General features: G+C 43.7%; 9 protein-coding genes across 18 annotated transcripts in view; 4 read left to right on the forward strand and 5 right to left on the reverse strand.

The window, feature by feature from the left end:
* Positions 1-637: 637 nt before the first annotated feature.
* Positions 638-2,972, forward strand: LOC108608800 (uncharacterized). The gene is made up of 4 exons (XM_018000365.2): positions 638-1,406; positions 1,472-1,680; positions 1,753-1,913; positions 1,967-2,972. Exons 1-4 carry the CDS (start codon positions 1,304-1,306, stop codon positions 2,427-2,429), a joined length of 936 nt encoding a protein of 311 aa, XP_017855854.1. The 5' UTR covers positions 638-1,303; the 3' UTR covers positions 2,430-2,972.
* On the reverse strand, positions 2,458-8,269 carry f-cup (leucine rich repeat containing flyers-cup). 7 transcript variants are annotated; one of them, XM_018000355.2, is made up of 12 exons: positions 8,128-8,269; positions 7,567-7,623; positions 6,452-6,804; positions 5,375-5,769; positions 5,125-5,248; positions 4,887-5,059; positions 4,424-4,821; positions 3,992-4,363; positions 3,534-3,677; positions 3,289-3,477; positions 3,044-3,229; positions 2,458-2,972 (listed from the first exon to the last, which is right to left on the reverse strand). In XM_018000355.2, the coding sequence occupies exons 2-12, from the start codon at positions 7,587-7,589 to the stop codon at positions 2,867-2,869; spliced, it is 2,463 nt and encodes an 820-aa protein (XP_017855844.2). In that variant the 5' UTR covers positions 7,590-7,623; positions 8,128-8,269; the 3' UTR covers positions 2,458-2,866. The 7 variants fall into 7 exon arrangements, 6 of the variants coding, with proteins under 6 accessions (XP_017855844.2, XP_017855847.1, XP_017855845.2 ...); XM_018000358.2 differs by lacking the exon at positions 3,992-4,363; XM_018000356.2 differs by lacking the exons at positions 7,567-7,623; positions 8,128-8,269 and adding an exon at positions 6,876-7,023.
* Positions 7,620-10,990, forward strand: ninaB (neither inactivation nor afterpotential B). 3 transcript variants are annotated; one of them, XM_018000362.2, is made up of 4 exons: positions 7,620-7,691; positions 8,590-9,098; positions 9,482-10,496; positions 10,587-10,990. In XM_018000362.2, exons 1-4 carry the CDS (start codon positions 7,635-7,637, stop codon positions 10,863-10,865), a joined length of 1,860 nt encoding a protein of 619 aa, XP_017855851.1. In that variant the 5' UTR covers positions 7,620-7,634; the 3' UTR covers positions 10,866-10,990. The 3 variants fall into 3 exon arrangements, with proteins under 3 accessions (XP_017855851.1, XP_017855852.1, XP_089318098.1); XM_018000363.2 differs by lacking the exon at positions 7,620-7,691 and adding an exon at positions 8,131-8,270; XM_089461972.1 differs by lacking the exon at positions 7,620-7,691 and adding an exon at positions 8,266-8,403.
* Adgf-D (Adenosine deaminase-related growth factor D) lies at positions 10,881-13,069 on the reverse strand. The gene is made up of 6 exons (XM_018000364.2): positions 12,844-13,069; positions 12,293-12,784; positions 12,064-12,233; positions 11,820-12,001; positions 11,456-11,592; positions 10,881-11,394 (listed from the first exon to the last, which is right to left on the reverse strand). The coding sequence occupies exons 1-6, from the start codon at positions 12,905-12,907 to the stop codon at positions 10,934-10,936; spliced, it is 1,506 nt and encodes a 501-aa protein (XP_017855853.1). The 5' UTR covers positions 12,908-13,069; the 3' UTR covers positions 10,881-10,933.
* A 2,670-nt stretch (positions 13,070-15,739) lies between these two features.
* On the forward strand, positions 15,740-18,023 carry Adgf-C (Adenosine deaminase-related growth factor C). The gene is made up of 6 exons (XM_018001137.2): positions 15,740-16,232; positions 16,282-16,779; positions 16,850-17,019; positions 17,078-17,259; positions 17,322-17,458; positions 17,521-18,023. Exons 1-6 carry the CDS (start codon positions 16,154-16,156, stop codon positions 17,982-17,984), a joined length of 1,530 nt encoding a protein of 509 aa, XP_017856626.1. The 5' UTR covers positions 15,740-16,153; the 3' UTR covers positions 17,985-18,023.
* Positions 18,024-19,436: 1,413 nt separating this feature from the next.
* Positions 19,437-20,367, reverse strand: Argp (Arginine phosphatase). Its single transcript, XM_018001854.2, has 4 exons — positions 20,201-20,367; positions 19,955-20,139; positions 19,724-19,897; positions 19,437-19,668 (listed from the first exon to the last, which is right to left on the reverse strand). The coding sequence occupies exons 1-4, from the start codon at positions 20,223-20,225 to the stop codon at positions 19,579-19,581; spliced, it is 474 nt and encodes a 157-aa protein (XP_017857343.1). The 5' UTR covers positions 20,226-20,367; the 3' UTR covers positions 19,437-19,578.
* A 72-nt stretch (positions 20,368-20,439) lies between these two features.
* Positions 20,440-21,201, reverse strand: primo-1 (low molecular weight phosphotyrosine protein phosphatase primo-1). The gene is made up of 3 exons (XM_018017844.2): positions 21,072-21,201; positions 20,643-20,992; positions 20,440-20,589 (listed from the first exon to the last, which is right to left on the reverse strand). Exons 1-3 carry the CDS (start codon positions 21,103-21,105, stop codon positions 20,503-20,505), a joined length of 471 nt encoding a protein of 156 aa, XP_017873333.1. The 5' UTR covers positions 21,106-21,201; the 3' UTR covers positions 20,440-20,502.
* On the reverse strand, positions 21,197-22,042 carry primo-2 (low molecular weight phosphotyrosine protein phosphatase primo-2). The gene is made up of 3 exons (XM_018017843.2): positions 21,825-22,042; positions 21,394-21,752; positions 21,197-21,338 (listed from the first exon to the last, which is right to left on the reverse strand). Exons 1-3 carry the CDS (start codon positions 21,868-21,870, stop codon positions 21,246-21,248), a joined length of 498 nt encoding a protein of 165 aa, XP_017873332.1. The 5' UTR covers positions 21,871-22,042; the 3' UTR covers positions 21,197-21,245.
* Positions 22,043-24,690: 2,648 nt separating this feature from the next.
* The window catches only part of kmr (pleckstrin homology domain-containing family A member kramer), a 59,021-nt gene continuing 55,899 nt past the window's right edge, over positions 24,691-27,812 (forward strand). Inside the window, exon 1 of one of the 2 annotated variants that reach the window (XR_016268548.1) lies at positions 24,691-25,487. The gene's annotated coding sequence lies outside the window, so the exon portion shown is untranslated. The remainder of the gene's footprint in view (positions 25,488-27,812) is intronic. The other variant, XR_016268549.1, reaches the window with a different exon arrangement.

The raw sequence follows: 27,812 nt of genomic DNA on the forward strand, positions 1-27,812 counted from the left end.
CAAGCTACTTATAAAACGTGAAGACTTGCATATAGTTGACAGGCGCAAGGATTTGTAAAATAGCAAAACAACAAACAAAACAATACGAAAGGAAAATATGGACTAGAAGGATATATTGCTATAGGGGGAATGTATTTTGTTTCTTAACCATTTATAAATTTGTTGAGTGCATTTGAAATACTACGCCACAAACTGCATTCAACATACATCCACACACATACACACGTAATTTACAACAAATAATGATAATTACAAAATAGAGTTACAAGTGGGTTTAAATAATACGCATAAAAACAAAACAACAACAAAAACAAAGAAAAAAAAAAAACTACCAGAAAAGTCTTCTTGCGTTTTTTCCATATAAGTAAAGGTTTTTTTTTTTGTTTTAGCCTAAAGATACTTTTTTATATAACAAAATAGTTAAAGAAGCGCCTACAAAAACATAAGCAACAACAGCAACCACATACACAACACACAATAAAGTTATTTGTTAATGATAATTGTACTGTATTTGCCATTTGTGAGCAGCTTTTGCATACATATTTATTTTAGTGCTTAATTTTATAAATGAAGCGAAAAACGAGACGTGAAATGGTTTCCTTTTTTGCATTGGAGCAGCTGAGCGCCGGACACCCTTCACATCCCCTCCTTTCCCCTTCACCAGCCCCTCCTAAGAACCTACGTACGTACATATTGCACACATATAAAGAAACTGAAAACAAAGTGAATGAAGAAATAATATAAATATCCTTCCATGTTGTTGTTTTTGTTTGTTTCAACTGAACTGCAACAATAAACGTAAACGTAACGAGAAATTTTTGCATAAACAGAAAATACAAAACAAACTATAGTTTATTACATAGTATTTATATATAGGCAAGTGTGTATTTGTATATGATATGCTGTCTAATACCCTCTATTCCTAACTCTCACACACACACACATACACGATACCTAACATACGATACATACATATATAATTTGAAACATCTCTATATTATGATTGAGTATAATTAAAAATCATAGTTTTTAATAGTTTTTAAACAAGCAAAAAAAAAAAAAAAGGAGAAAAAAACAAAAAAAAAAATACAAAAACATCAATTGCAAAAAACACTCTTAATGGCTTTTCTTTTCTAATTTTGAAATGGAAATGGGGGTGTGGGCATGGAGTGGGGGCGAAGCTAGTCGTCCTGGCAACCACTGCAAGGAGCCAAACATTGCGCCCAAGCTGACGACATTTTTAGCTTGAATTTGTGGAACGATTTGATTTTTACAGTCATTGCGTAGCGTTCGCTCTGGGATAATGGCCGCTGAAGATTCTTGGGTATTCGATTCTCTGGTTTGCTTTTTGCACGGACCTGTCTGGAATGCCCCGTTGCAGACATTCATCGAGCAAAAGTCCTTGGGTAAGAGATTGGCAAGGAGCAATCGATTCGGCCACGTCATGGAATAAAATCTTTTGTGGCTGCAGTCTTTGATCCCAACTTGCAGCTGGACGAGAACAACGAGGACATACGCCAGATCCACGAGGAGTACAAGAATCTGGTGGACTTTATGCTGGGCAGCTTCATGGAGGAGATGCACATAACGCCGGAACAGTTCGAGATGGCCTGCCTTGAGGGCCGCCAGCAGGGCCCGGGCGAGAATCCGTTTCAGTTTCATCACGTGCTCTTTCAGCAGGTGAGTGGGTCGTGCGGCGACTCCTGCTCCATGCATGCTTTATGTATAGTTTACCTGTAATTATGATTCCAGATCTGGGCTGCAAATGACCTGAAGATCTTTATACGCATGATGACCCAGCGCAATGTGGAGCTGCAGCTGCAGGCGTTGGATCTCATTGAGAAGCATCAATTGGCGCGCACAGCTTCTGCGGAGCCAGAGGAAACAGACAGTGCAGCGGCTGCAGATGCCAGGTAGACATACTATAGTATTATAATCCTCATCCTGCTCATCTCATCCTTGTTAGCAATGGCGTCGCTGATTTGGATGTGGATGCACTAATTGCCAAAACGGTGGCCAATGAGCTGGAGAGTCCAGAGGCTGCCCTAACGCCTGAGCAGGATGCCAATTTGGAGTTGGTGAACGATAAGTTTCAGCGCCTGAATCTCTTCTTCGAGCAGGAGGATAAGGTGGATCCCAATGAGATCATCTCGCGCCAACAATATTTGCGCCAGCAGCGCGACAAGATCGTGGAGATCAAAAAGCAAACACGCGCCAAGCAGCTGCAGGAGACGGTGGCGCGCAACACGCCGCAGCTGCCGCTCGAGCCAGGCGCACGTCCCAGCTCCGCGCAGGTGGCGCAGCAGCTGCTCGAGAATGTGGAGCTGGGCAAGCCGCCCGAGGCGGTGGACGAGGCGGACAATGCGGCGCTGCAGCTGCGACGCACGCTGGCCAAAAGGCTGCGCAGCGAAGTCGTGGAGCACAATTGAGTGTGGGAAGAAGAAGAGGCTATCGTAATTATTTGGAGTTTAGTTTTATTTATTTTTTATTGCAAGCTTTATGGCCAATGTCTTAACAGAGTGCGTCGTGTGTGTGTGTGTGTGTGTGTTACCCAAACGCTGACTAGTTCACTTGTGTATGTGTGTATTACAGGGTGTTCGTGGTTAAATGCTACAAGGTACTACGCGCTTCTGACGCCCACACACACACACACGCACACACACATAGCTAATCTGCGTGTGTGTATGTGTGTGTGTGGGCGCTGCTTTAATTTAGTTTAGCTTTTGTCTCGGTATCAACACAATCGTAATAAATCTGCGCTTAGCACATGTGCTAAACAATTTAAATTAATTCAATGATAGATGCGTGTTGTGGTTGTTGTTGTCTGTTTGTTGCTGTTGTTGCTGTTGTTGTTACTGTGCTCCCTTCAAGTGGGTATACGATCACGTAGATAGGACATTATAGAGTCTGTGCCCTTCATTAGAATCTGATGGCGCGGCTGACGGAATGGATTGCCCACCAGCTCCAAGTGACTGTAATATAGGAGGGAATATGTTAGATAAAATATAGGATTCCCCTTGAAACAGTGTATAAGACGACTTACGTAATATTTGTTAAATTTCCCAGTGTAGGCGGTACATATTCAATATTATTATTGCGCAAATCGAGCGTGCTTAGGCGTGGCAAATTCTGCAATCCAGCCACATTAATGGCCTTAATTTGATTATCGCTGGCTATCAGAATCTCCAGACCCTGCAGCTCATACAAGGCATTAGGCAGGGCCTCAAAGCTGCAAAGGCGCCCCACATTAGTTTTGGTAATTAACATAAATGATGTGACATTAGCTACCGATTGTTGGCAATGTTCAGCTCACGCAGCGTGTTGAGCAGCCCAAACTCGGACGGCAAGTCCTTGATCAAATTGTTGGACAAATTTAGAAATGTTATGCGCGTGAATTGCGATATAAAAGGTGGCACGTTGTTAATGACGTTGTGCGAGAGGACCAGCTCCGTTACCAGATCGGACATGTGCTGCAAACTGTGAAATAACCCTTGATTATTATTGTTGTTATTATAGTATGTAAGTGTGCTCACCCTTTGGGCAGGGTACTTAGGTGATTGCGCGCAAAGTCCACCACATGCACCTTCTCCTCGCTGGCCAGCTCGAACACGTGGGCGGGCACATCAGTAAGGCCTTCCAAATTCACAGCTAAGGTGCGTGTATGTCGCAGTTTGTATCTGTGAGATGGCAAATGGGAACAGGTAATATGTGTTAGTCTAGATATCAATGGAAGAGGACAGTTATCTTCGCAGAATCGAAGGTTATATAGCCTTGCAGATACATAGACACAATTTCAGGAATATGGTATACATGGCTAAATAAACATAGCAGATACAGGCATTCATTTATATCAAGTAGTATACAACAAAATTATGGATCTATACTGAACTTTACAGGACAGGAATATACAATAGAACTCTCCCTAGAATATGTTCTGCAAGGATATAAAAAACTTTAAGCTAATGCCCATTGGAACTTGGTGATACACTACACCCAACGTGGTTGCACAACACAACGGTTGTACGGATTAAATGCGTCCAGTTGCGATACGGGCATGCCTGAGTAACCGGGCATATAATGGCCACCATGGCTGTTCCGATAAATCATTTGTGGCTGTGACGCATATTGATTAGCTTGACCAAATTGAAGCTGATTTAGCTGCTGCTGCTGATGTTGAGGTTGATGTTGCTGTTGCTGTTCCTGCTCATATTTCTCTGGTAATTCTTGATAGTATAAGGCATACTGCTGCTCCGGCTGCTGTTGCAGCAGGTGCTGCTGCTGGTGCTGCATAAAATGCTGGCATTGACATCCGCAATGGCAGCGCATGAATGGCGACTGTGCGCAGTTGGGCTGCTGATAGCTGCTGCGTCGTTGGATCAATGCCTGATAACAGAGAAATGGTTCCCATTGAGCAATTACTTACTTGTCGGTCATGTTGGCAGGCAGCTGTTGCTGCTGCTGCTGTTGCATGGGCAGTTGACTACCCGCAGCGGAACTGCTGCATGGCAAGTCCTCGGCACCGCCATCCGCTCGCTCCTTGGCCTGGGCGCGATCGTGCAGAGTTTTCAGGATGCGCGCTGTGCCGCATTGCAGAATGTCGCGTCGTATGGTCTTGATGGGATTGCCGTCCACCTGTAGGCTGATCAGGTGGGCCAGCGTGGACAGCGTGACGGGCAGCACGCTGATGGAATTGTTTGTGATATCCAGGCGATTCAGATTGCGCAACAGGCACACCTCATCGGGCAGCTGGGTGATTTTGTTGTCTCGCAAATCCAAGATCTTCAAATGAGGCAAATTCTCGCATAGCTCCTTGGGCACGTGCTGCAAGGACACGATAGGCATGAGCAACCACCTTATAAATACACATTCCACGTCTAGCCACTCACATCGATATAGTTATTGCTGGCGTGGAGTTCGCTGAGCATTTCGTTGCCCTCGAAGTTGGGCAGCTCCTTGATGTCATTGTGCTGGACATAGAGGAATTGCAGCTTGCGCAACAGGCCCATGTCCTCGGGCAGGGCGACCAGATCGTTTTTCATGAGATCCAGCTTTTGAAGAGCTTGAGCCAGGAGCCATGAGCCAGGATTACTACGGCATTAGCTAAGTTAATTATCGCCAACTTACAGCGCATATAGACAATATCGGGCGGCAGCTCCTTGATGTGATTATTGGCCAGCAGCAGAGCCGTTAGACGCACCAGAAACCCTATGCCACCTGGCAAACTGTTTATGTTATTGTTCCCAGCATCCTTGTGTAGTTACGTGTTAGCAAAGCAATTGGATCAGTGGGTAAGTGGGGGAGGATTAATTCGATTAGGATTAAAAGCGATTAATAACCAGAGCCACCATTTCGTATAGCTACTGCAGCCACCTACCAGAAACTCCAGCATGTGCAAATTGCTAATGTCCGGATTGAGCTCCTCGAACTCGTTATGCGATATGTTCAGATGCCGCAGCTCTGGCAAGCTGTAGAGGTCGGGCGGCAATTCCTTTAGCTTATTGTGGCTAAGATTCAGGCGCACCAGCTTCTCCAGCTTGCCAATCTGCGGCGGCAGCTCGACCAGAGCATTGTCATGCAGCTGGAGTACGGTGAGCGTTAACAGATTCTCGATTTTGGGCGAAATGTGCGTCAAGGCGTTCGAGCTCAAGTCCAGATTGTTGAGGGGCACCTGATTCCACCAGGCGTCCTCCTCGTTAATGGATAACTGCTCCAGAGTGCGTTTCTTGGTGTCCGCATCGGCCTCGTTGATGTTAAACAAACGTTCGGGCACTGCAATAGAAGGCGGATGAGCATTAGAAATCATTGCGGAAATCATTGTGTTATCTCTCTCTCTACTGGCGGCGGCGGCGGCTGTGCTGGCATCTTGATTGGGCTGCTGTGGCGCTGGATCATCCAGTTCGATCTCATCATCGGGATCCTCGCTCTCCAGCTCATCGGCGGACGAAGCCATTTGAAATTCCCGTATCTGATAGTAGCGTCGTCGTCGCGGATGCGGACCACACATACAAAACGACGTCAGCTGCTTGCGTGTTTGCCTCGAGGACGCAATCTTGAAGGATATTTTTCGTACACTAGCGACACTTCTATAGCCAACGAGCGCCGCGCACAAACTAAACAACGGTGGCCAACAAATACAAGTATTGCTCGAGATTGCGTCACCCGGCTGCCCAGTGGGGCGTGTAATATGCACGGCGCCTTCTATGGCCAGCCAGGGGCAAGTTCGAGATCTCGCTGACAAACGCTGGCATTCGCATCTACATATAGAGAAACCATAAGGCGCTGCTATCCATGTATCTAACATCGATAGCATCCGAACGTGCTTCGACCTTCGGCTTCATGGAGTTCCAGCGACGCATTTGCTCTGCCGACACCACGACACCTAAACTCACACACACACACATGCATACGCACACACAATTGCAAAAGTCAGTATTGATATTTGATGACCTACCTCGTGCCATGCCCTTGTTGGTCAGATTTAGTGTGCCCGTCTTGCGCGCCAGCTTCCACAGCGTATCGGTGAGCAGCGTATCATCCTCCTTGCTGGTGCGCTCGTGGAACACCGGCTGGAATGCGTAGTTGTTGCGCGGCGACAGACTTTGACGTGGCCTTGCCGCGGCCCTGGGTATGCGACTGGCGCCCGCACATGATGTGCCCGGATTCTGGCGCGCGTTCATCTCGCAGGGACTGTTGTATTGATTGTAGCAGCCGCTGGCAGGCACCGAGTCCAAGTTGTAGTCGCCCCCGCAATCGATGGTGTTATCGCATTCGTCAAAGGGGATGCTGTCCAGAAAGCTATCGTTGCTGTGGTTGGACAACAAATTCGTTAATTTAAATCACCTCTGCATTTATATGATTTTTCGTCTATTATTTACGTTTGGCGCTGTTCTGCGCCGTTCGGTTGTTTTTGTTGTCAGGCAACAGCTGATGCGTGCGTCCAGTGTTGGACAACAGTAAATTGTGCGTAAGCGTTGTGCAGCACCAACGACAAATTGAGCTAACGTCTAATTAAAACATCAAACCAACCAAATAAAAACAATTTATAAAAAAAAATTAAGTAAACTATTAAATGAATATAAAAAAATTATTTCGATAAAAAATCAAATTAAAAGATAACAAATTGCAAAATATAAAATTGTATAACCTTGATATATCTTGCGGAAATAATGAGCTTTTGATTTGTTTAATGCTATTCTTAGCAATATTATATGCATTTTCATAAATGCAACAAACACACTTGCATGCCCGAGATTTGTATAAATACGAACTGCGCCTGCAGCTGGGCCAGCTAAGACAATTGACATCAATTTGAGCTACGCCAAACTGGGGCAATGCTCGAGACGCACCTGACGAGCGATTTTCATGAAAATTCGTTTTCATGAATTTCAATTGCTAAAGTGAAAGACTAAGCTGCTGCCTGCGTTTATCGTTAATTGAAATGATCATGAACTTAAATCCAAAACAAATGTGTGCCCGCGGCCCACGTGTCGTATGCGCAATTTGTGCTAGCTCTGGCTTTAGGGTGGACCAAATATTGCACAACAGACTTCATATTGCATAACTTACTTGATCATCGTGTGGCCATTCATTTGGCTGCCGTTCCGCTAAGCTTTGTTGTGGCTTCTGCGAGTCATATGGAAAATGAAGTAAAAGAATGGCGCATTAGCAAGGTCAGACAGTCCGACTTGTGGGTATGTGTATTGAATTTCTTGGAGTACTATAAGCACACTGTAAAATGTTAGTCTAAGAAGAGTAGTGCTCGCAAGTTGCCGAAGCGGCAAAAATGCACACACACACATATTCGTATATATCCACATTTCTATTTTGTTTTGTGGCTCTACTTGGGCTTTTCGGTGTGGCTTACAACCGAGCCGCACTACTCTGGTGACGAGGCTGTCAATCAAAATTATGAATAATGCGGTAGCACACAGCGCACCGCCTGCCAGAGGGTCGCTGGCCCCCACACAGCCCTCCCCCTTCCCTCTTAGATAGGGGCCAGCCACCCCACTCAAGCAGTTGACGAGCGGCGACTGGCTTGGCTAACTATGCCAGTTGTCATTTGGTTTTCTAGCTGCTCGCTCGCCATTCCGTCTCGAGTGGGGCCTAGAGACTGCTGTCAGGGTGTACCTGATTTCGAGATTTTGGTTTCGTTTCGGTTCTGTTTATGTTTTTGTTTTGTTTGGCTATTTTGGTAGCTTTTGCGTTCCGGCCACATCCGTTACAAAATGTCCGCACGCGTCTTCAAGAGCTTTATGCGTGACTTTTTTGCGGTTAGTTTTTGCAATTTTTTCCTATGAATAACAATTGTAAATTTTCGAGAAAAATTTGAAATTCTTTCTATCCGAAAGTGTGCCAAAAAATACTAAGATACTTGAACTTCAAATCAATTTCAAGTGTATCAAGGCAAGTGGGTGTGTGTGAGAAACAGTTTCCGTGCTTGGCTCGAGCTCGCTGGGAATTATCGCAGCTGATTTAGCGCGTGGCATGCGAAACTTTTGCAGCTAATCCACATTAATCGGCGGCTGAAATGCAGCTTAAGGAAAATCGTGTCAATCAATAGTCGGCTAATGTTTCGTTCTTCCTCCGTAGGTGAACTACGATGAGCAGCGGGCTGATCCGGAGGCGACGCGCCTGGATGGCAACGGTCGCTACTATCCCAACTGCTCGTCGGACGTTTGGCTGCGCTCATGCGAGCGCGAGATTGTGGAGCCCATCGAGGGTCACGCCAGCGGGCACATTCCCAACTGGCTGAACGGCAGCCTGTTGCGCAACGGGCCCGGCAGCTGGAAGGTGGGCGAGATGAGCTTTGGCCACCTCTTCGACTGCTCGGCGCTGCTGCATCGCTTTGCCATCAAGAATGGTCGTGTCACATATCAGAATCGCTTCGTGGACACGCAGACCTTGCAAAAGAATCGCGCCGCCCAGCGCATTGTGGTCACTGAATTCGGCACAGCTGCCGTGCCGGATCCTTGCCACTCGATCTTTGACAAATTCGGTGCGATCTTTAAGCCGGACAATGGCACCGACAACTCGATGATATCGATTTATCCGTTTGGCGATCAGTATTATACCTTGACCGAGACGCCATTTATGCATCGGTGCGTATACTTAATAAACAATACTAAATTAAACATAGATATGGGAAGAAGGCCTAAGAAATATGAATTTGTTACCTATTCATGATAATTCTCGGCTTATCGGTTTGGGGATCAGACCCCTTCTCTCCTCGTCACGTATCCTCTCTTTCTCTAATATAACTTTCATTTATGTCTACCTCTCTCTCTCTCTCCTTTCCTCTTCCCCAGCCACTATCCTTCTCCCTCTCTCTCCCTCTCCCCCCTCTCTACCCATCCCATTGTATTATTTTCTCTTCTCCTCTATCCCTCTCCGTCTCTCACCCTCTTCCTCTTTTCTACATTTATCACCTCTCTCTCTCTCTCTCTATCATGGACTCATTCTCTCTTTCTCTTTCTCTCTTCAGCATAAATCCCTGCACACTCGCCACGGAGGCACGCATTTGCACCAGTGACTTTGTGGGCATCATCAACCACACCTCGCATCCGCATGTTCTGCCCAGTGGCACGGTCTATAATCTGGGTATCAGCATGACCAAGTCTGGGCCGGCGTATGCCATAATCTGCTTTCCCAATGGACAGCACATGTTTGAGGATGCGCACGTGGTGGCTACACTGCCCTGCCGCTGGAAATTGCATCCTGGCTATATGCACACGTTCGGGCTGACCGAGCATTACTTCGTGATTGTGGAGCAGCCGATGTCCGTCTCGCTAACGGAGTACATTAAGGCGCAGCTGTCCAATCAGCATCTGGCGGCCTGCCTGAAGTGGTACGAGGATAAACCCACGCTGTTCCATCTGCTGGAGCGAGCGAGCGGGAAGTTGGTGCAGACCTACGAGTCCGAAGCCTTCTTCTACCTGCACATCATCAACGCCTACGAGCAGGATGGCCACGTGGTCGTGGACATATGCAGCTATAAGAATCCCGAGATGATCAACTGCATGTACCTGGAGGCCATAGCCAATATGCAAACGAATCCCAACTATGCCCAGCACTTTCGCGGCCGCCCCCTGCGCTTTGTGCTGCCTCTGGGTGCCGGCAGCTCATGCAGCTCCAGCAAGCGACGCCTGGTCAAGTCGCTCTCCCTGGTGGGTCTGACGGCACCACCCCCCACGCTCCTGAAGCACTCCGCATCGCAGTATGCTGACATTACCTACATGGCCACCAATGGTAAACAGGAGACTCCCGCCAAGGATTCGAAGCGTGCGAGGTACGACGAGGACGACTGCGTCAACCTGGTCACACTGCGGAATACCCAAGCGGAGGCCTACCAGGGTGCCACTGGTATCTATCTGAGGCCCGAAATGCTCTGCGACTGGGGCTGCGAGACGCCCAGAATCTACTACGAACGGCATATGGGCAAGAGCTATCGCTACTTCTATGCCATCAGCTCAGATGTGGATGCACAGAATCCGGGCACGGTAAGCTAAGCTGATCAAATGACTGTCATCTTTAATAATACTCTTTCTCTCTATCTCTCTCTCTCTCTCTCTCTTTTATTCTTTGCCTAGCTCATTAAGGTGGATGTGGTGAGCAAAACTTGCAAGACTTGGTGCGAAGATAATGTCTATCCATCGGAGCCAATTTTTGTGGCCGCGCCGCAGCCGCAAAGCGAGGACGATGGCGTCATCCTGGCCTCCATGGTCGTGGGTGGAGGACTAAACGATTGCTATGTGGGTCTCATAGTGCTCTGTGCCAAGACCATGACGGAGCTGGGACGCTGTGACTTTCATATCAATGGCCCGGTGCCCAAGTGCCTGCACGGCTGGTTTGCCCCGAATGCAGTTTAAAGCGCATGTCAAATATTTAACTCGTAGTTAATCTCTGTTTGTATTTGCCTTAAAGTCTAGCTTAGTTCCTACACGAATTTTGGATTTATGATGTTCGCAATAAACTCTTGCCATTTCTTTTGGAACACCCGATGGAATTTGCGCCTCTCCACCGAATTGAGCACCGAATACTTCATGGAATTCAATGCCAGCTGCTTGAGGAACCGCAGATCTGCCTCCACCGGCGCCATTGCCATGAATGCATAGTAGAAGTCATAGCTGAGTCCCTTGGCGCCCCAAACGCCCGGATCATCCGCCGATATGATAATCGGAAAGTTTTCGGCTATCAGAAAGCTGGCCGGATGATTGCGCAGATCCCAGATGAAGCCCAGCACCTGATTGGACAGCGGACTCACCTCGATGGCTATGTTACGCTTCTTGATCGTCGACCACAATTGCGGATGCTTGGGCAGGGCGAACCCATGGCCAATGCGCTTCGTGTTCAGCAGTATCGCATCCATCATATTCCAGTCTGTACGACCATACCAATCTAGGGGAGAGTATTACCATAGATATCGTTGTCTTGGCTGGGTGGGATCAGCTCCACTTACTTGTCTCGCCCGCATGAAAGAAAAAGTTCGCCGTGCTGGGCATATCGGAAAACTCATTCACGTATTTACTAATCGGATCTCCCGTGTCCTCCTGGCCAATCATATCGAAGCCAATTATGAAGTTGGGTTTGGCAGAGCTGTGAATTTTAAGGATGATAATATATTTACTTTATTGGGGCTTCTGTTCTTAAAGCACGAGACGTGGCAATTCGGAACATATATTTTCCAGAACCTCAGGAATCCTTTTGTTAGGGTATATATTCCAAATTCATTTTCTCTATTTGGGTTAAATACCCAAGGTTAAAGATATATCTACGCCTATTCCCACCCGATATACCTTTAATCATTTAATCTGAGTACTCACTGTAGCTGCTTAAAGGTGCGTATATTCTCGGCCATTTTCTCCTCTGATGCGCGATTGCGTTTCGCATAGATGACTTTGAGGCCCACGAAATCCGGATGCTTGGCCTTAAACTCCTCCACAATGCGCTCCAGCTGGTTGGCCACGTCCAGCGAGCTATACGTGCGATTATTGTCGTCATAGAGCTGAGCAAGCAAATCAACTTGATATTCAATTGCGGAATCCAAAGTTTTCATAGCATACTCACAGGTGAGAGCGAAGCTCTGATCTCGGCATAAATGATATTGTCCTCGCAGAGCTCCTCCAGCAGACGCTTGTGGTAGGCGCAGTAGGTGGGCTGATATTTGTAGAGACGATCCACAGTGGTGAAAATGTTCTCGAATCGATTCCAAATCAGTTTTTTGTTGGGCATCAGTGCTAAGGGGCATTGAGTTTAGAGTTGGGGTAGATCATGGATAGCGATGGCAGACACTTACTCTCCGGCTTGGTGGTGTGCATGTTGATGTGCTTCTCTAGCTGACGCTCGTATTGATGACGATCCTCGGCATTGATGCGCTCCGTGCAGACATTCTGCTCCTCGCTGTGGCAATTGGAGCTGGCCGTGTCGTAGGTGAAGATCAGCACGCCATTTATATCGCGGCACGTATAGAGATTGTTGGTGTTGGTGAGATTTGAGATGATCCACTTGGAGCTGACCATGGCCGTGTTGTGGCCGTGCAGGAAGGCGCCCTTCGGCATCTTCTGTATGATGCGAAAGACGTCGCTTTGGCGCACATATTGCTTGCCCTGAAAGAAGTGCATGGCTGGTGCGTACTTCTCCGGGTATTTGATGCCCTCGGCTATCTCCGCTCGCTTGGCAATCATGAGGATGCTGTTGGCTTTCTCCTCATCCGCCGTGAGCCAGAGATTGCCTCCCAGCGAGGCCATTTGCTCCGCTTTCATTATGCGTTCGCGCAGCGTTACGTAGGCTGTATATACGAAATACCAGGGTATAATCGGGTAGATCTGCTCTATTATTTGTACCTACGTTGATCTGCAGCCAAGAGCTGGCTCAGCAGAGGCAGCCACAGGCAAATCAGTTCCAGCAGCATCGCACGGTTTGTGTATAAATTATTTGATTTACTCTATATATGCTTTACATATGTACATATATAGTATATATGTGGCCGATTCTGTCTGTTGTGCCTAGTTTGCCGTCCGCTTGCTAACTGATAAAGCCGCTGGCGATGCGCGCACTAAAAGTCTCCACATGAGCTTAGATGATTTTAGATCCCGCGGCTGGGAGAGATTAGCGCCAGCTGTGCTCAGAGTTCAATGCCAGTGATTTGTTTTTTTTTTTTTTTGTTTTTTTTTTGTTTTTTGCAAAATTGTGCATACTGACCGACGAGGGCGCGAAAACTATGTAAAACAGAGCATATGTGAATGTGAGTGTGTCTATTTGCATAAACAATATGTCAAAGCGCGAGCCCTGCATTAGGCAGGCTTAGCTGATGTATGAATACCCTAACTGCAGCTGGAGAAAGGGGTATAAGTGGATTCTATGGGTTGACTCATGTGTAACTCCAACCAAGACTGAGGACATTAGAGGAAATTCCAATTATTTGCAGATAAATTGAGTAGCAAACAAACTATACCCTGTGAATAAGATCAATTCGGTTCATCAAAGTTTTATACAGCATAGTTCAGACGCTAGTCCTGCATACCCTTTTCTATATTCATATATGTCGTATTTTTAGTTTAAAATATATTTTTTGCATATTGTTTACTAACCCAAATTGTTTTGGGGCCACTAAAATTGATACTTGGCATTGAATGTGATATGTACAATTTTTTTGCCAGATTCAAAGGGGCGACAGTTCAGCTGAACAGTAAATGTGCGAAAAGGTAAGCGAAAGAAAAAGTGTCTGTGAGAGAGAGAGCGAGCGAGAGGGTGTGAGAGATTTAGATGTGTTAGATTGTCACTGTCAAGAGAACAAAGCTGGAAAAAAGTGAAATGAATCGTGGGAAATGCACAATAGAAAATTATAAAAAAAAAACATTGAGCCGCGCTTATCGGCGAGCTTTTTAAATAAATAAAACCAAATTATATTTATTTGTGTTTGGTTTTTTACATTTACTATATTATAATGAAAAGCTAAACTCAAATCAACAATATTATATTATATACATGTGCATAAATGCTCAGTGATTAGTTTTGAAACAGATATATGCCTCATGATATATTGAAATTTAATATATATTATACCATATAAATATATTTCCTCAAATTTGTGTCTAATATTTCTACATTAAACTGAAATTTACTTTAGGGGGAACCAGCTTAAGCTTGAAAAAAAACTTGAACATGTAAAAATACGTAAAAATAGTCGAAGAGCGATGTTATTATTTATAAGATAATTGTATTATTATTTTTTTAAGCATTTGCATTTTTCTCAAACTTAAAACACGGAGAAGAGTTTCCTTGAACGCTGAGCTCATAAATCATTAAACGGTGTTCATCAATGTATTGTCAAATTCAATAATAGAATTAGTCAGATTTTTTACATTAGTAAAGTTGTGAATTTTCTTGAAATATAATATATATTTAATAAAAAATAGTATTTCGCCGCAATTTTCTTTAATTTGGATTCTCTTCAACAAATTCAAACCCACATTTAACAAACCCAATACACCTTTTCATACCCCTTGTTAAACTGTCTAAATTTACTAAATTGTACAAAATGACTTTTAAAATTACTCTTAAGTTGTTTAATATTCTTCATAATATAATTCTTCATAATATAATTCTTCATAATATAATCTTATTTATAGCCTTCACAATAATTGTTCCTCTTCTTGTCAGCTGCCATGAAATGGATGCAAAGTCATGGCATAAAATTTTCTCAATTTTAAAACTATGAAATTATTTCTTATAAATAGTGATATTACTTTATTTTATGCTGGTGACAATTGATGTCGCCAATTACCGTTGAACAAGCGTACGCCCAGCCCCTAATGCGAATTCTCAGCACTAGCATCACGGCTTGTAGAGGGAACAGCTCATTTCGTATGCGATTAGAAATCAGCTAAGCGCGTCCGCAAACGTCAGTTGGCAATTAACAAGCAGATTGTGTATGTAGCACGATGTTAAGATACCCTGTAATTCGGAGAACAATAGTTGAGACTGTGGAAATATATAATAAATAAACCGAAATAATGATATTTGTTATAAGAAATTGAAAAATGGGAACCGCTCTTTGAAATTTAGTTATTAAAAATCTCAGTCCTCACAAATTGAGTGAGGTTTGGCTCTAATTTTATGTATATATATGTGTTGTTAAAGTACTATATGTGATTGTACAGTTTCTACACTAAATAAACCAAATATAAAAAAAAAAAAAAATTATTAAAAAAAAAAAAAAAAAAAAAATCTTATAAGATAATTGCACGGTAGCTTTAGCTTAAGGAGGTATTTATAACATCTAAAGTTTTTTCTCTAAATGAATATTATATATGAAATATGACTGGGATTATTGTATAGAAACAATATATTTTCTCTGTCAATGTTTAATCATACAGAGACTCTAAAATTCCTCTCTGGATAAAACCTGAACAATTAAATGTTAACTCATATTTAAAAAAATAAGACTTTTTTTTAGTTAACTCGTTATTTATTGCAGCAAAATTTATTTTTTTTTTTTTGTATACTTATACAATAATTCGTTCATTCAACTGAGCTCATTAAAATGTGTTATGAGATACTAATTGCTTAGTTAGTCATAAGTCAACGATCTGTACTGTGATTTGATAATTGTTTGTGTTATATATAAATCACAGTTTGTAAATAGATATACCATTTACAGATATTGTCAATATACCCCAGTTCCATGCTCATGACAGGGTATACGAATTAAAAAGCTTTGGGCGCGCGTCTGTTTTTAGTGTTTTGATTCACTTAATATGCACAGCGAGTCCTCCAGTCAAAAAACTCGCGAAATACTCACTACTAGAACAAATTTAGAAAAACAAAATAAAAAAAAAACTAACAAAAATTTGAAGAAAAACATTATTAATTGTGAATAATGGTTGTACGCCCAGGCGTAATTTTCGACAAACTATTCTATAATTTTCAGCCCTGAGGCTGGTAAAGCGACGACGACGTTTCGCACAGTTCTTGGCGAGCGCAGCTAGCAAGCGGGCGCAAACACCTGAGCACGGAGAGTCCACTGAAATCAGCTCGCATTTAATTAGCTGTCGAGGGGCATACAATAAGTCTCAACGTGTCAATAAAGCCCCAATCAATATTTGTGTAGGCGGCTCAATACAATTTTGGCCAACACAAATCAGAGTTCAAAGAAATGAAGTGCGCATTGTTGCTGCTGCTGCTGCTAGGACTGCTGGCCAATCCCCTGCAGGCAGCTGTGGAGACGACTTTAAGTGAGTCTTGGTGACCATTAGATGCTCTTCAATAATGCTCAACTTGCAGGCTATGAGAAGGCACGCCAGGCTGTGCTCAGCGCCGAGGAGCAGCTCATGACGGGCGGACGTACCAGCCTGAGCGCCAAGGAGAGCCAAGTGGACGATCTCTTCATGCAGTACAAGCTGGGGGAACTGGCCCAGGGCTTCAGGAATGCCGATCAGAATGTGGCTGGGATGCATTTCTTCAAGGCCAAGCCGCTGATCGATCGCAGCTCCGTCTTCAAGTTTCTGCAGCAGATGCCCAAGGGCGCTGTGCTCCATTTGCACAACACCGCCGCGGTCAGCTCCAAGTGGGTGGTGCGGAATATGTCCTACATGCCGGGCATGCTGCGCTGCACCAATGCAGAGGGGCGCAGCCGGCTGACCTTCCGACGCGCCCCCAAGCTGCATAAGTGCACATCCCAGTACGTGTACGTGGCGGATGAGCGAAGGAGCTCAATCGATCCGGTGCTGTACGACGAGAACTTGGAAAAACTTATTAATCTATATACGCCCGTGCCGGAGCGTGAGTAGTTCAATAATTCTCAATTCAATTCGGTTCAGTTTTGTTTATCATCCTGCATTTCCTATCCCAGTGGAGTATCCAACAATAACAGCCGTTTGGAACAAGTTCCAGGCCATGTTTGACACCTTGACGGAGGCCATTTATTACCTCCCCGCATTTCGTGCCTACCACTGGCAACTGCTCGAGGAGCTCTACAATGACAACGTGATGTATGCTGAGCTACGCATTAGCCTAAAAGAGGTGAGCATTCCAGTTGAGCGCTGCTGGCAGCTCTGCTCATCTTCCGTGTCATCCGCAGATCTACGATGCCAGCGGACGCACCTTTCCCCAGGAGCAGGCATTGCGCGAGCTGCAGGCGTTGAATGACAAATTTGTGCGCTTGCATCCCAATTTCATTGGCATCAAGGTCATCTACGCCACGTGGCGAGGCGCCGATGCGGCGACTCTGAGGGAAAAAATCAAGGAATTCCGGAAATTGCAGTAAGCATGAGTAGCTTGAAGACTTTCGGCCAAGTTAAGCAACCCTCACTCTTCGATTTCAGGGAAGCCTTTCCGAAGTTTGTGATTGGCTTTGATCTGGTGGGGCAGGAGGATAAGGGCAAGCCGCTCTATGAGCAGCTGGCTGTCCTGAAGGAGCTGCCGCCCAACACAAATTTGTTCCTTCACGCCGGCGAGACGAGTTAGTTTCATTTGTCTGCTCCATATGATGACTCAAATCTTAATTCTATCTATTTCTGGCAGATTGGTTTAGTGCGTCAACGGATATTAATCTGCTGGATGCGCTGCTGCTGAACACGACACGAATGGGCCACGCCTTCGCCCTAGTCAAGCATCCCATACTGATGAATGCCGTGAAGACGCGCAACATAGCCGTGGAGTTGAGTCCCATATCGAACCAGGTGCTGCACTTGGTCTGGGATATGCGCAATCATCCGGGCGCCCAGTACTTGGCCCTAGATGTGCCCGTGGTCATTTGCAACGATGATCCGGGCTTCTGGAATGCCAAGGGCTTGAGCTACGATTTCTACTATGCCATCATGAGCATGGCGCCCAACAATGCCGGACTCCGAGTCCTGAAGACTCTCGTTTACAACTCCGTGCGCTACTCGATGCTCACGGATCGGGAACGGCAAAGGGCATATCAGGTGCTCGACTACAGCTGGTCGCTTTTCATGGACAAAGTGCTGCAGGGCAAGGTCTTTTAGAGAACGTAATAAATATAGGAATCAATTCCAAACAAACTATTGCAAAGTTATTTTCTTTTACAAATCCAAGTAGAGGTGCTATCATAGCACACTTAATTTCAGTTTAGAAATTGCAGATTGAGTGCAAAACAGTTAAGCTTTTAATAGGCCTAGCCAGAGATAATCATTCTGATTTAACTAAAGCACTATTATTAATTTTGATGAATTCCTATTTACAATATAGGTTGAATTAAGTAAACAAAATATAGATATTATTTGTTGCTCATTCCTGCAACTGTCATTGAGTTGGGCGAATACTATGGGAAGAGATGCAGTTGTTTGCTTTAGAGAGTAGTCATATGAATTGAAATATAATTAGTTATACAAAATCAAGTTAGAAGGCTCTAGTCGAGGCTGCTCGACTAGTAAGATGGGTAGTGGGTAGAGAGAGGGGTAGAGGCCTTGAGGATGACTTTGAGAAGGGGTCAATGACCTTGGGGGTCAATGACCTTGAGAAGAGGTCAATGACCTTGAGGAGGGGTCAATGACCTTGAGGAAAGGTCAATGACCTTGAGGAAAGGTCAATGACCTTGAGGAAAGGTCAATGACCTTGAGGAAAGGTCAATGACCTTGAGGAAAGGTCAATGACCTTGAGGAAAGGTCAATGACCTTGAGGAAAGGTCAATGACCTTAAGGAAAGGTCAATGACCTCGAGGAAAGGTCAATGACCTTGAGGAGAGGCCAACGACCTTGAGGAGAGGTCAATGACCTTGAGGAGAGGTCAATGACCTTGAGGAGAGGTCAATGACCTTGAGGAGAGGTCAATGACCTTGAGGAATACTCAATGACCTTGAGGAGGGGTCAATGACCTTGAGGAGGGGTCAATGACCTTGTGCAGGGGTCAACGACCTTGTGGAGGGGTCAATGACCATCAGCAGGGGTCAACGACCGTGAGGAGGGCTCAATGACCTTGAGGAGGGCTCAATGACCTTGAGGAGGGGTAATGACCTTGACGAGGGGTCAATTACGTTCTGGTATATCGGAAAATGCATTTTCTGATTTGCCACGCCCCTAGTGGACGGATCGGGAAAATTTTAGCACTTTATAAATCGAAGATATACACGAGTATGTGTTCCAAATTTTAAGTCTCTAGCTTCAATAGCGCCGAAATAGATTGCGTTCATACGGACAGACGGACGGACAGCACGACGGACATTGCACAAAACCAATATACTCTTTTACTTCGTGAATGAATCTAAAAATTCAAACATTTAGCTATTATACATATATTCTGACATACGGACAGGCCTAAATCGACTCAGCCTTGATCAAGTATATATGTGTATACTTTATGGGGTCTGCCACGCCTCCTTCTGCCTGTTACATTTCAAAAAAACCATTATACCCTGATTTCCCATTGAAAATGGGTTCAGGGTATAACAAAAAACGACAACTAATTAAACAAAAAATTAATTTTAAACAATTAGACAGTTAAATTACATAGCTCTTGGCGCAGATAACAGCGGGCGGAGATACAAATCATAATTCAATTCAAACTTATGCAATTTAGTAAATAGTGTTAAATAATAGTAATAGTAGTAGTAGTAATAAGCATTTAAGCCGCATCCCTATGTAGCTCTACGAAGCGCTCACAGCTCTCCTTGATTTGCATGTACGCCGTATCAAAGCTCGCCATACCTTTGGTCTGCAAATGAAAAGTGATTTAGTGAGTTATATAAAACCAAAATTATAGAAATTACAAAATATGGATCTCTAATAATCTGATCTTGCTCGGGATTCAGATAGCTGCCCAGGAGTTTTATTTGGCACTTCGCCGGCGGCTCCAGTTGCTCGGCAATCAGTCTCAGTTCCGTCATGTTGTTATCATCCATGCCGAAAATAATATCAAAATTATAAAAATCCTCTACGGTTATCTGCAAGAAATGCCATTAGCATAATTATATGTATTTAATATTAAGTATGTTTCTTACTGCGCGAGTAATATGGTCCGTCTTTAGGCCATGTTGATGCAGCAATGTTTGTGCACGCCCCTGCGCCTGCATGCCCACATTCCAATCCCGTAATCCGGCGCTGTCCGTGTGCCAATTCAGCAGCTGCTTTTTGTTGATCAAATCTTTTAGGACAGCCTCCGCCATAGGTGAGCGACAAGTGTTACCTGTTGAGGCGAGTCTTATATACAAACACTAAAGCACTCGATAGAAAGGTTCACTACTTACCCAAGCAGACGAATAAAACTTTCATCGTTTAAAATTTAGCTAAAACAACAAATTTCAAACGAAAAGCAAAATTTAGAAGCCAAACAATTTACACTGAACAGCTCTGAGACTAACGGAATACTCAATTCTCGATTCTATTTCACCACTGCGTAATAATAATGCACACACACTTGCATGCCTGCACCTGCATATGTACACATCTATGTATGTATTTAGATATAAACAAACCGGTCATCGCATATTTAACAATTGCAATTTAATCATTTTATAAGTCAACTACATGAAACATATTGGAACGAGAATCACTGCAGCAACCGCTGCTTAACGAACGCCTCACACGCCGTAACGCACTGTTGATAAGCCACCTCGAAGCCCTCATCGCCGCGTTGCTGCAAGTAGCTGAAATTAGCTCCAATTTCAATTTGTAGGAAGTACTACTCACATAGTAGGGATCTTCAATGATGCGCTTCTCTTTGCTGAGTCCAAAGTCGCCCAGCATAAGCAGCTCCGCCTTGCAGTCTTTCGGCGCCAGACGCCGCAGGTCTCTCATGTTGTCCTCATCCATGCCGAAGATGTAGTCGAACTCATTGAAGTCCTGCTTTGTGATCTGGCGCACAATGTGTTTGCTCTCCAGGCCGTGTTTCTGCAGCGTGCTCAGGGCGCGCGGATCGGCCCGGTTGCCCACATGCCATGAGCCGGTGGCGGCGCTGTCCACAACCACCGAGTCCAATTTAGCCTTGGCCAAGGTCTCGGCCATAACAGTTTCGGCTATCGGCGAGCGGCAAATGTTGCCTGTATTAAGTTGAATAAATATTAGGGAGTCATGCGCTATTTCTTTTTTATTATTTTTATTTTTGTTATAATTTTTTACCCAAACAAATCATTAATATTTTCTTCTGGGGCATTTTAAAAACAAATTTATGCGACAAAATATTTTATTAAATGTGTGTGTCATTTGCCAACACTGGCGCACGATTTGTCAGTCAGCTGTTATCGTAACAGCTGTTGTTAGCCCTGCGATGGTGCCACACTGTTGAATTCTGTGTTAGATTTCATCGTTTCGCGCTTGATTTAAAAAATTCGCGCACGCGAGAGTGCACTGTTCGTAAATCTTATCAAAGGGACCTTCGCCCATTTCCTGCAAAGTATAAGTATGCAGTGACAATAGAGTGTTAGTGAATGCTTCAACTTACGTAATATGGATCCTCAATAAAGCGCTCGTCGGGCTTCAAGCCTATCAAAAAGTCACCCAGCATCAGCAGCTTAGCCTTGGCATAGTGCGGCTCCAGCAGCTTTAGAGAGGCCATAATGCTCTGATCCATGCCCACAATGTAATCGAAGTTTTCAAAATCCTCCCGCTTAATGCGTCGCACGAAATTGGTGTACTTAATTTTGTGCTTATGGAGCACGTTCAGCGCTCGTTCGTCTGGGTGGGCGCCCACGTGCCACGCCTCGATCGCAGCGCTTTCCACATCCCATTCCGCCTGGAGATCCTGCTTAACGATCATGTCACGCAGCACCGCCTCCGCAATGGGTGAGCGACATGTATTATCTAAGCGAAGATTTATTGATAACAAAATTATTTAATTTGTTTTATATTAAATTTCTTTGCTCACAAACGAACCCACACAAACCATCAAAACATATTTTTTGTTTGTCTTATCGTCCATTGCATAAAATGGTTAAAATTTTCTCTTTCTGTATTCAATTCATGAGTGGAAATAAGAGAATTAATTTTCTTTTTGTTTTACTAAATGAAATGTGACAGAAAACATGAGAGTAGCTAAAGTTTGGGAATTTTCTAATGTAGTTTCAACGGAACAAAGCGATAGTTATATCAACATAACTAGACGAACTCAGCACGTTATAAAGATCAACGATAAATATATATCTAAAATATATATCGAGTATTGAATATATATATATCGAATATCCGAGGTATACGTAAAATAGTTTCGAACGGCCTTGAATGAGTCATGCAGATCCAGCCTGCTCCCATAAAACCTAACGTAACTTGTATAACATAAACATAAACAGAGTCCATAAAAAACTAGAGACATAAAGGAATTGAGTAACTCCACTATATGTATAAAAAGAAAATTTTTCTTGGTTTTCACACTCCTTCAAATACATGCTTATAGCTGAAGTAAACATTTACACCACGTCAATGCCTAGTTAAGTCTTTCCTGTACCTTGGGCGCTCTCGGTCCGAACAGAAACTATATTTAAGAACCAAGTCAAGTGCTCAACTTTTCACGTCTCGCGTTTCCGGAGCGGAAGTACCGATTCGAGCCAGTCGAATTGCGAATAAGTTGAGCCATTAACATTTAATTAAAGTTCGCTTGGCCAGTTACCTTAAGCATTTCCCTGGCCAGAAGCTCAGTTTCGTAAAGTTGTTGCAACTGCCATCATGAATATGCAGCCAACAGCAGTCTCTCCCTCTGCCTCTCCCTTCCTGACTCTGAGAGCTGCAGCAGATGCACAAATTTTTAATGTCTTTTATGATGACGGGCGGTGTCCACAAGTTTGGGAACTCTCGAGTGGCTCTCCAGAGGGGTGGGTGGTGGCTCGGGTCAAAGTGCAGCTGTGGCTGCAAGTCGAGCCTTGTGGTGGAAGATGCAAAGCAAGTTTTATGCAAATTACATATAACAAGAAGATAAACAAATGCCAGACGTACAGTAAGTTTTTAGTTGATGTATCTCTGTCTGTGCATGTGTTCGTAAGGGAGGCGCGGGGGGCGTGGCATCAAAGTGAGCTTGTCTTGTGGCAAATGTTGCCATGCACTCGACGCATGCAAATTTTGCTAGCCAGGCCTTCACAACAATTGACAATTGTTCAAAATGCAAATGGAAATGCAGAGACATATGCAACAGCAACTACAACAACAACAACAACGGACACAACAACAACGACATCATCTCATGCATATGCGTTGAGCGTTATGTTTTGAGGCGTTGACATTGTCGGGACTGACAAAACGACGACATTTGCCGAGATAAGATAAACAGGCTGGCATTATCAACAGTGAGTGCAAATACGCGTGTACCAACAGCATTTTCAAGTGCAAATGAGCCGGCAACTGTTATGAGATAAAAGATAAAACCATAAAGAGGAGAAACTAAACAATTGGAAACGAACAAATATAGCCAAGTCGAGCGGCGCGGCCATTTTGCAAATGAAAAGCGGAAAAGCTGCATCTGCAGGAGCAGCCAGACACACAGTCTTTGCCAAAAGTCTATCTAGCTGTCTGTCTATCTGTCTGTCTGCCTGTAGCTTTATCTGCTGCTCTATGGCACTGCCTGGCAGCTTCATCAAATATTTAGCGCCAGCCATTGTACATATTGTAAAATGTAAATACGAAACGGACGTCGAAGTGGTGGAGTGTATCTGTTATAGAGCATGTTTGTGTGTCTCTATGTGTGTGTGTAAATACAAACTACCCTGCGATGCTCTTTAAAAGGGAGTTACGACTGCAAGGGCGAGGGTGTTGGTGTGGTGTGTGGGAGCGGGTGTGGCTGTGGCTGTGGCTGTGTACTACGGTGCCAACGACCAACGATGTACAAAAACAAAAACCAACGCAGCCAAAAAGCCGGCAACAACAAGCGCCAGCAACAACAAGCGCCAGCAACAGCGCCAAATGTTGCCAGCAACAAAGTTGCTAAGCAAGCTTGTTCAGGTGCGGCTGGAGGGTTAATTTTTGAATTGAGAGTTTGGGGTGATGTTGATGATAATTCAGTTTAATATTTCTGAGTGTATATAATTTTTTTTCTTCTATAAATTGAGTAGAAAAGGAAATATTAGAAAATTTATAATAGGTTGCATAACATTTGTACATATATTAATATAATCGTTATTAATGCAAAAATAGAAATTGTTTAGTTTAATTTTTAATATTTTTCGATATTTAGAAAAGCTGAAATATAGGTTTACAAATAGTTTTTAATGTTTTTAACACGTTACCAAAATTTATATATATATATTTTTTATTAAAAAAATTAAATAATATAAATATATTTATATCTATTATTGTAGTATTTGTGGTATATTTAATATTCAGATAACCAAATAAATGAATGCTGATAGTATATTTTGTAATGAAGTTTAATATATGTATTTTTTTTATCATTTATTGCTGTACCCTATTCAATGAGTACCACAATTATATCTACAACTATATTAAGCCACTTATATAAATACAATATGCCATAAATATGTCAGCCCCGAACAAATATTCGCTAGAAATACAGTCAACATGTGTTGTAAATCCTAATGACACACACATCTGGGCGCAGCGCAGCCAGTCAAGTTCGCTCCTGTGCTGGCCTGGCGCACAGCAGTGCATGTGTCTGCTTGCATTTATCTCGTTTCGGCATGTTATGTTGCGACGCCAGCAGCAGCAGCAGCTGCGACTGCGGCGGCGACTGTGACGGCGACGGCGACGGTGACTGCGGCAGCGCGACAGCGTTAACAGAAACTTGTTTTCAACGTAGTTGGGTTTAGTTTACTTTGAGACGGCGACGCAGGTGGACGTGTGCGCTCGAGAGACCCGGCTAAAGCGAATGTGAGACGCGTCGCAGACGAACGAACGAAACGTAGCGCGTTTATAAAAATACAAACACGCACACACACACACATACAAATAAACAAACAAGCGGCAGCAACAACAACAAGTGAAGCAGCATTCGGTTTTTATGACGCGGCGGTACGCGTCAGGTAGTTTCTTCCGCGGCTTCGATATTATTATTATTGCTGTTGTTGTTTTTGTTCCGTGCATTTGTCCAAGCGCAAAAGCAAGCACCGTGTAAACTCTGTTAACAAGTACAAACTGCGCGCTCTGTACTTAGATAAACAGATAAACAAAGTTCGGGTCGTCTGTGCGAGTTGCCAACTAACCCGAAAAAAGAGTGAAGAGTGCAAAAAGAATCGAAATATTTCGAAATAGAAATACAAAATACAAATACGAGAATTAATCGAATACGACTAACGGATACCCTTTCGCTTTGGATTACTCATCCGTGGCAAAGGAGCAACGACCAATAGCGACATTTTCACTGTCGCGTTTTCACCGCAGCACGCAGGCATTCGCCATCTCGCTCGCACCGCCGCTCTAGCTCTACACGAAATCAAAACCAGTATCTGAGCCAATGTATCTGTAAGATACAACGCCAGCTCCCAGCGCATATTGGAATTTACTTAAAGCGTATGCGACGCACGCACACACACAGACACAGAGGCACGCAGAACAGAGCCCAGCTCTTGTCTATTGGATTTGTACTTGTTTCTGTAGGTAAGTGTAGATCGCCCCGTGCAGCGGCGCCCTTTTCCACAGAAATACACAGTGTATGTGTTTGTGTTTTTCCACCCTCGATCGGCTGACTAATGTAGCCTGACCTGAGCCAGCTAGCCAGCTAGCTGAGCTACCTGTACGCGCGCAGAGTGACCCCGACCTGTTCGCTTTCCCATTAACAGTAGTGGAAAAGCGATTTCACTGCATTATATTGAAATGCTATTTATAAACTTTATGATCGTCAGCTCTCCCCACCGCGACTCAGTTGAGCTCCGCTTGGCTCCAGGTATCCAGGCCTGGTTGGCCTTATGCTTTGTGCGTGTGTTAGCCACAGAAGAGGCAAGGCTGAAGCCGGTTTTTAGCCTGGGCTAACAACAACAATAACAACAACATCAATTCAATTTCTACTCGCTGAGTGAGTTTTGCTGCTGATGAAGAACCTCAGCCGCAGTCGTCGTCGCAGTCGCAGTAGCAGTAGCAGCCGTAGCGGCAGCAGCAGCTTCAGTCTCATTGGCGGAGCATCGACTCGTCTTCTTCTTCTTCTCCTCATCTTTTGTGGCATCTTGGTTTTTTTTTCTTTCAAGCCAAGCAGGTTTTCTGTGCTGTTTTCTTCAGCTTTTCGTTTTCGTTTTTTATTGCTTACATATTTTGTTGGCCAAGATTTTAAGCTGATTCTTCATCGAATTCTTGTCTCTGCCTGTCAATATTTATGCTTTTTTTTTGGCCAAGAGTCTGGCTTGGCCTTATTAAGACAGTTTGCGCTGATTCATATTCATCATATTTTAATATTTGTATTTGGCGTATAAATGCCAGACAGTCGTGCATTATTTTTCGGGGCAAAAGCCACACCCAGCAAAAATAATAATAATAAAGTGAGAAAAATAAAAACTTTAGCTAAAAATGTTCATTAAGCGCTTTTTGAGTCATTGTTCAACAATGTGGCAGGCTTGACCGGATTATGGCCGGAACCAAACAATGCAAAATCAAAATGCAAAACTTGTTGCTAAACAACAACAACAACATGAGCAACAATAGCAACAACAATGACACTAACAATTGCTGGCTAACAACAACAAAAAACAAAAAACTTCAGTTAGCCGCTAAAAAATGCTATTTACACACTTGCCGAGGCAGAGTATTGGCATTTTGGCATCACCTTTGTAACTATTTGTATACATACTATATAGGGCTATACATATTCATGATCTGTCATAGGAGATGTATTCATATTGCTATATTTTATCAGTTGTTTTATTTGTTTTGTTTTCTATATATAGATTTGCTGTTAAATTTACTTTAGATTTCATTCTGATGATGCAGAACCCAAATTGGTTTTATAAGAATAGCAAATTTGTAGTGCTATAGTTCTGCATAATTTAGAAAATATACAGCTTATTTTTGGAGAATATTAAGCAAAGAAGCTGAATAAATCTACATGCATAATCATGCACTTGTTCATTCATATATACTTATATAAATCAGACGAATGACCCATTGTTCTTAAAACTATGTAAATAATTTCTGCAAGTTTTTGAGCTATATATCTCACTTTGTTATATTCTTTACTCAGCCAAACACCTTCATATCTGCTCATTAATTAATGCATTGTTTAAATCTCCACCAATTATCATAGTTAAGTTCTAAAAAGAATAAAAGCATTAAAGTTTAACTTATAAAAAAATAAAATAAATTTAAATAAATCAAATATATTTGCGCCCAATCCGGCATTATCAATTCTTTGGTGACTTAACTTACTTATGATAAAAGACTTTTGTATCTATTGTCTACTGTATTGTTAGAGTATTAAATATTCGTCATTATGATCAAATATTTTGTGTCTCGTTAAGAGTTGTTTGGCTGCCATGTGCCCAGCCCGTCCAGGTGAGCGGCATATTTATTGCTGCCGTTGCTTTGGGCCTGTGAAGTAGAAGTCAATAAAAGCTGCGCACAGCCAAAGCAAAATGTTAGCACAGATGAGCAAGAAACTTGAGCAAGAGACTTGATACTGGAGACTCGAGTCGAGACTCAACTACCAACTGGCAGCTGGCTATTGGTCATTGGCCACTGGCAACTGTGTCAGCAGTCGCTGCGTATTAAGCACTCGGCTTAAGATTGACCCAGACTTGGGAGACTTGACCAAGTGCGCGAAGATGTCCAATTAAAGCTGTCAGGCGTCGGTATAGCATTAGCCGGCTAATCATGTGAGAAACTTAATTAAGGCGGCGCATTTCCAGCAGCAGCTGCTGCCGCCGCTGCTTAGCCAATTAAAGCCGCACAAAAATACAAAAATAATAGTATTTATGACACTTTCTCGAGGAGCGAGGC

Source organism: Drosophila arizonae, chromosome 2 (genome assembly GCF_054131065.1).
Source record: "Drosophila arizonae isolate 15081-1271.41 chromosome 2, UAZ_ARI_1.0, whole genome shotgun sequence".
Lineage (NCBI taxonomy): Eukaryota > Metazoa > Arthropoda > Insecta > Diptera > Drosophilidae > Drosophila > Drosophila arizonae.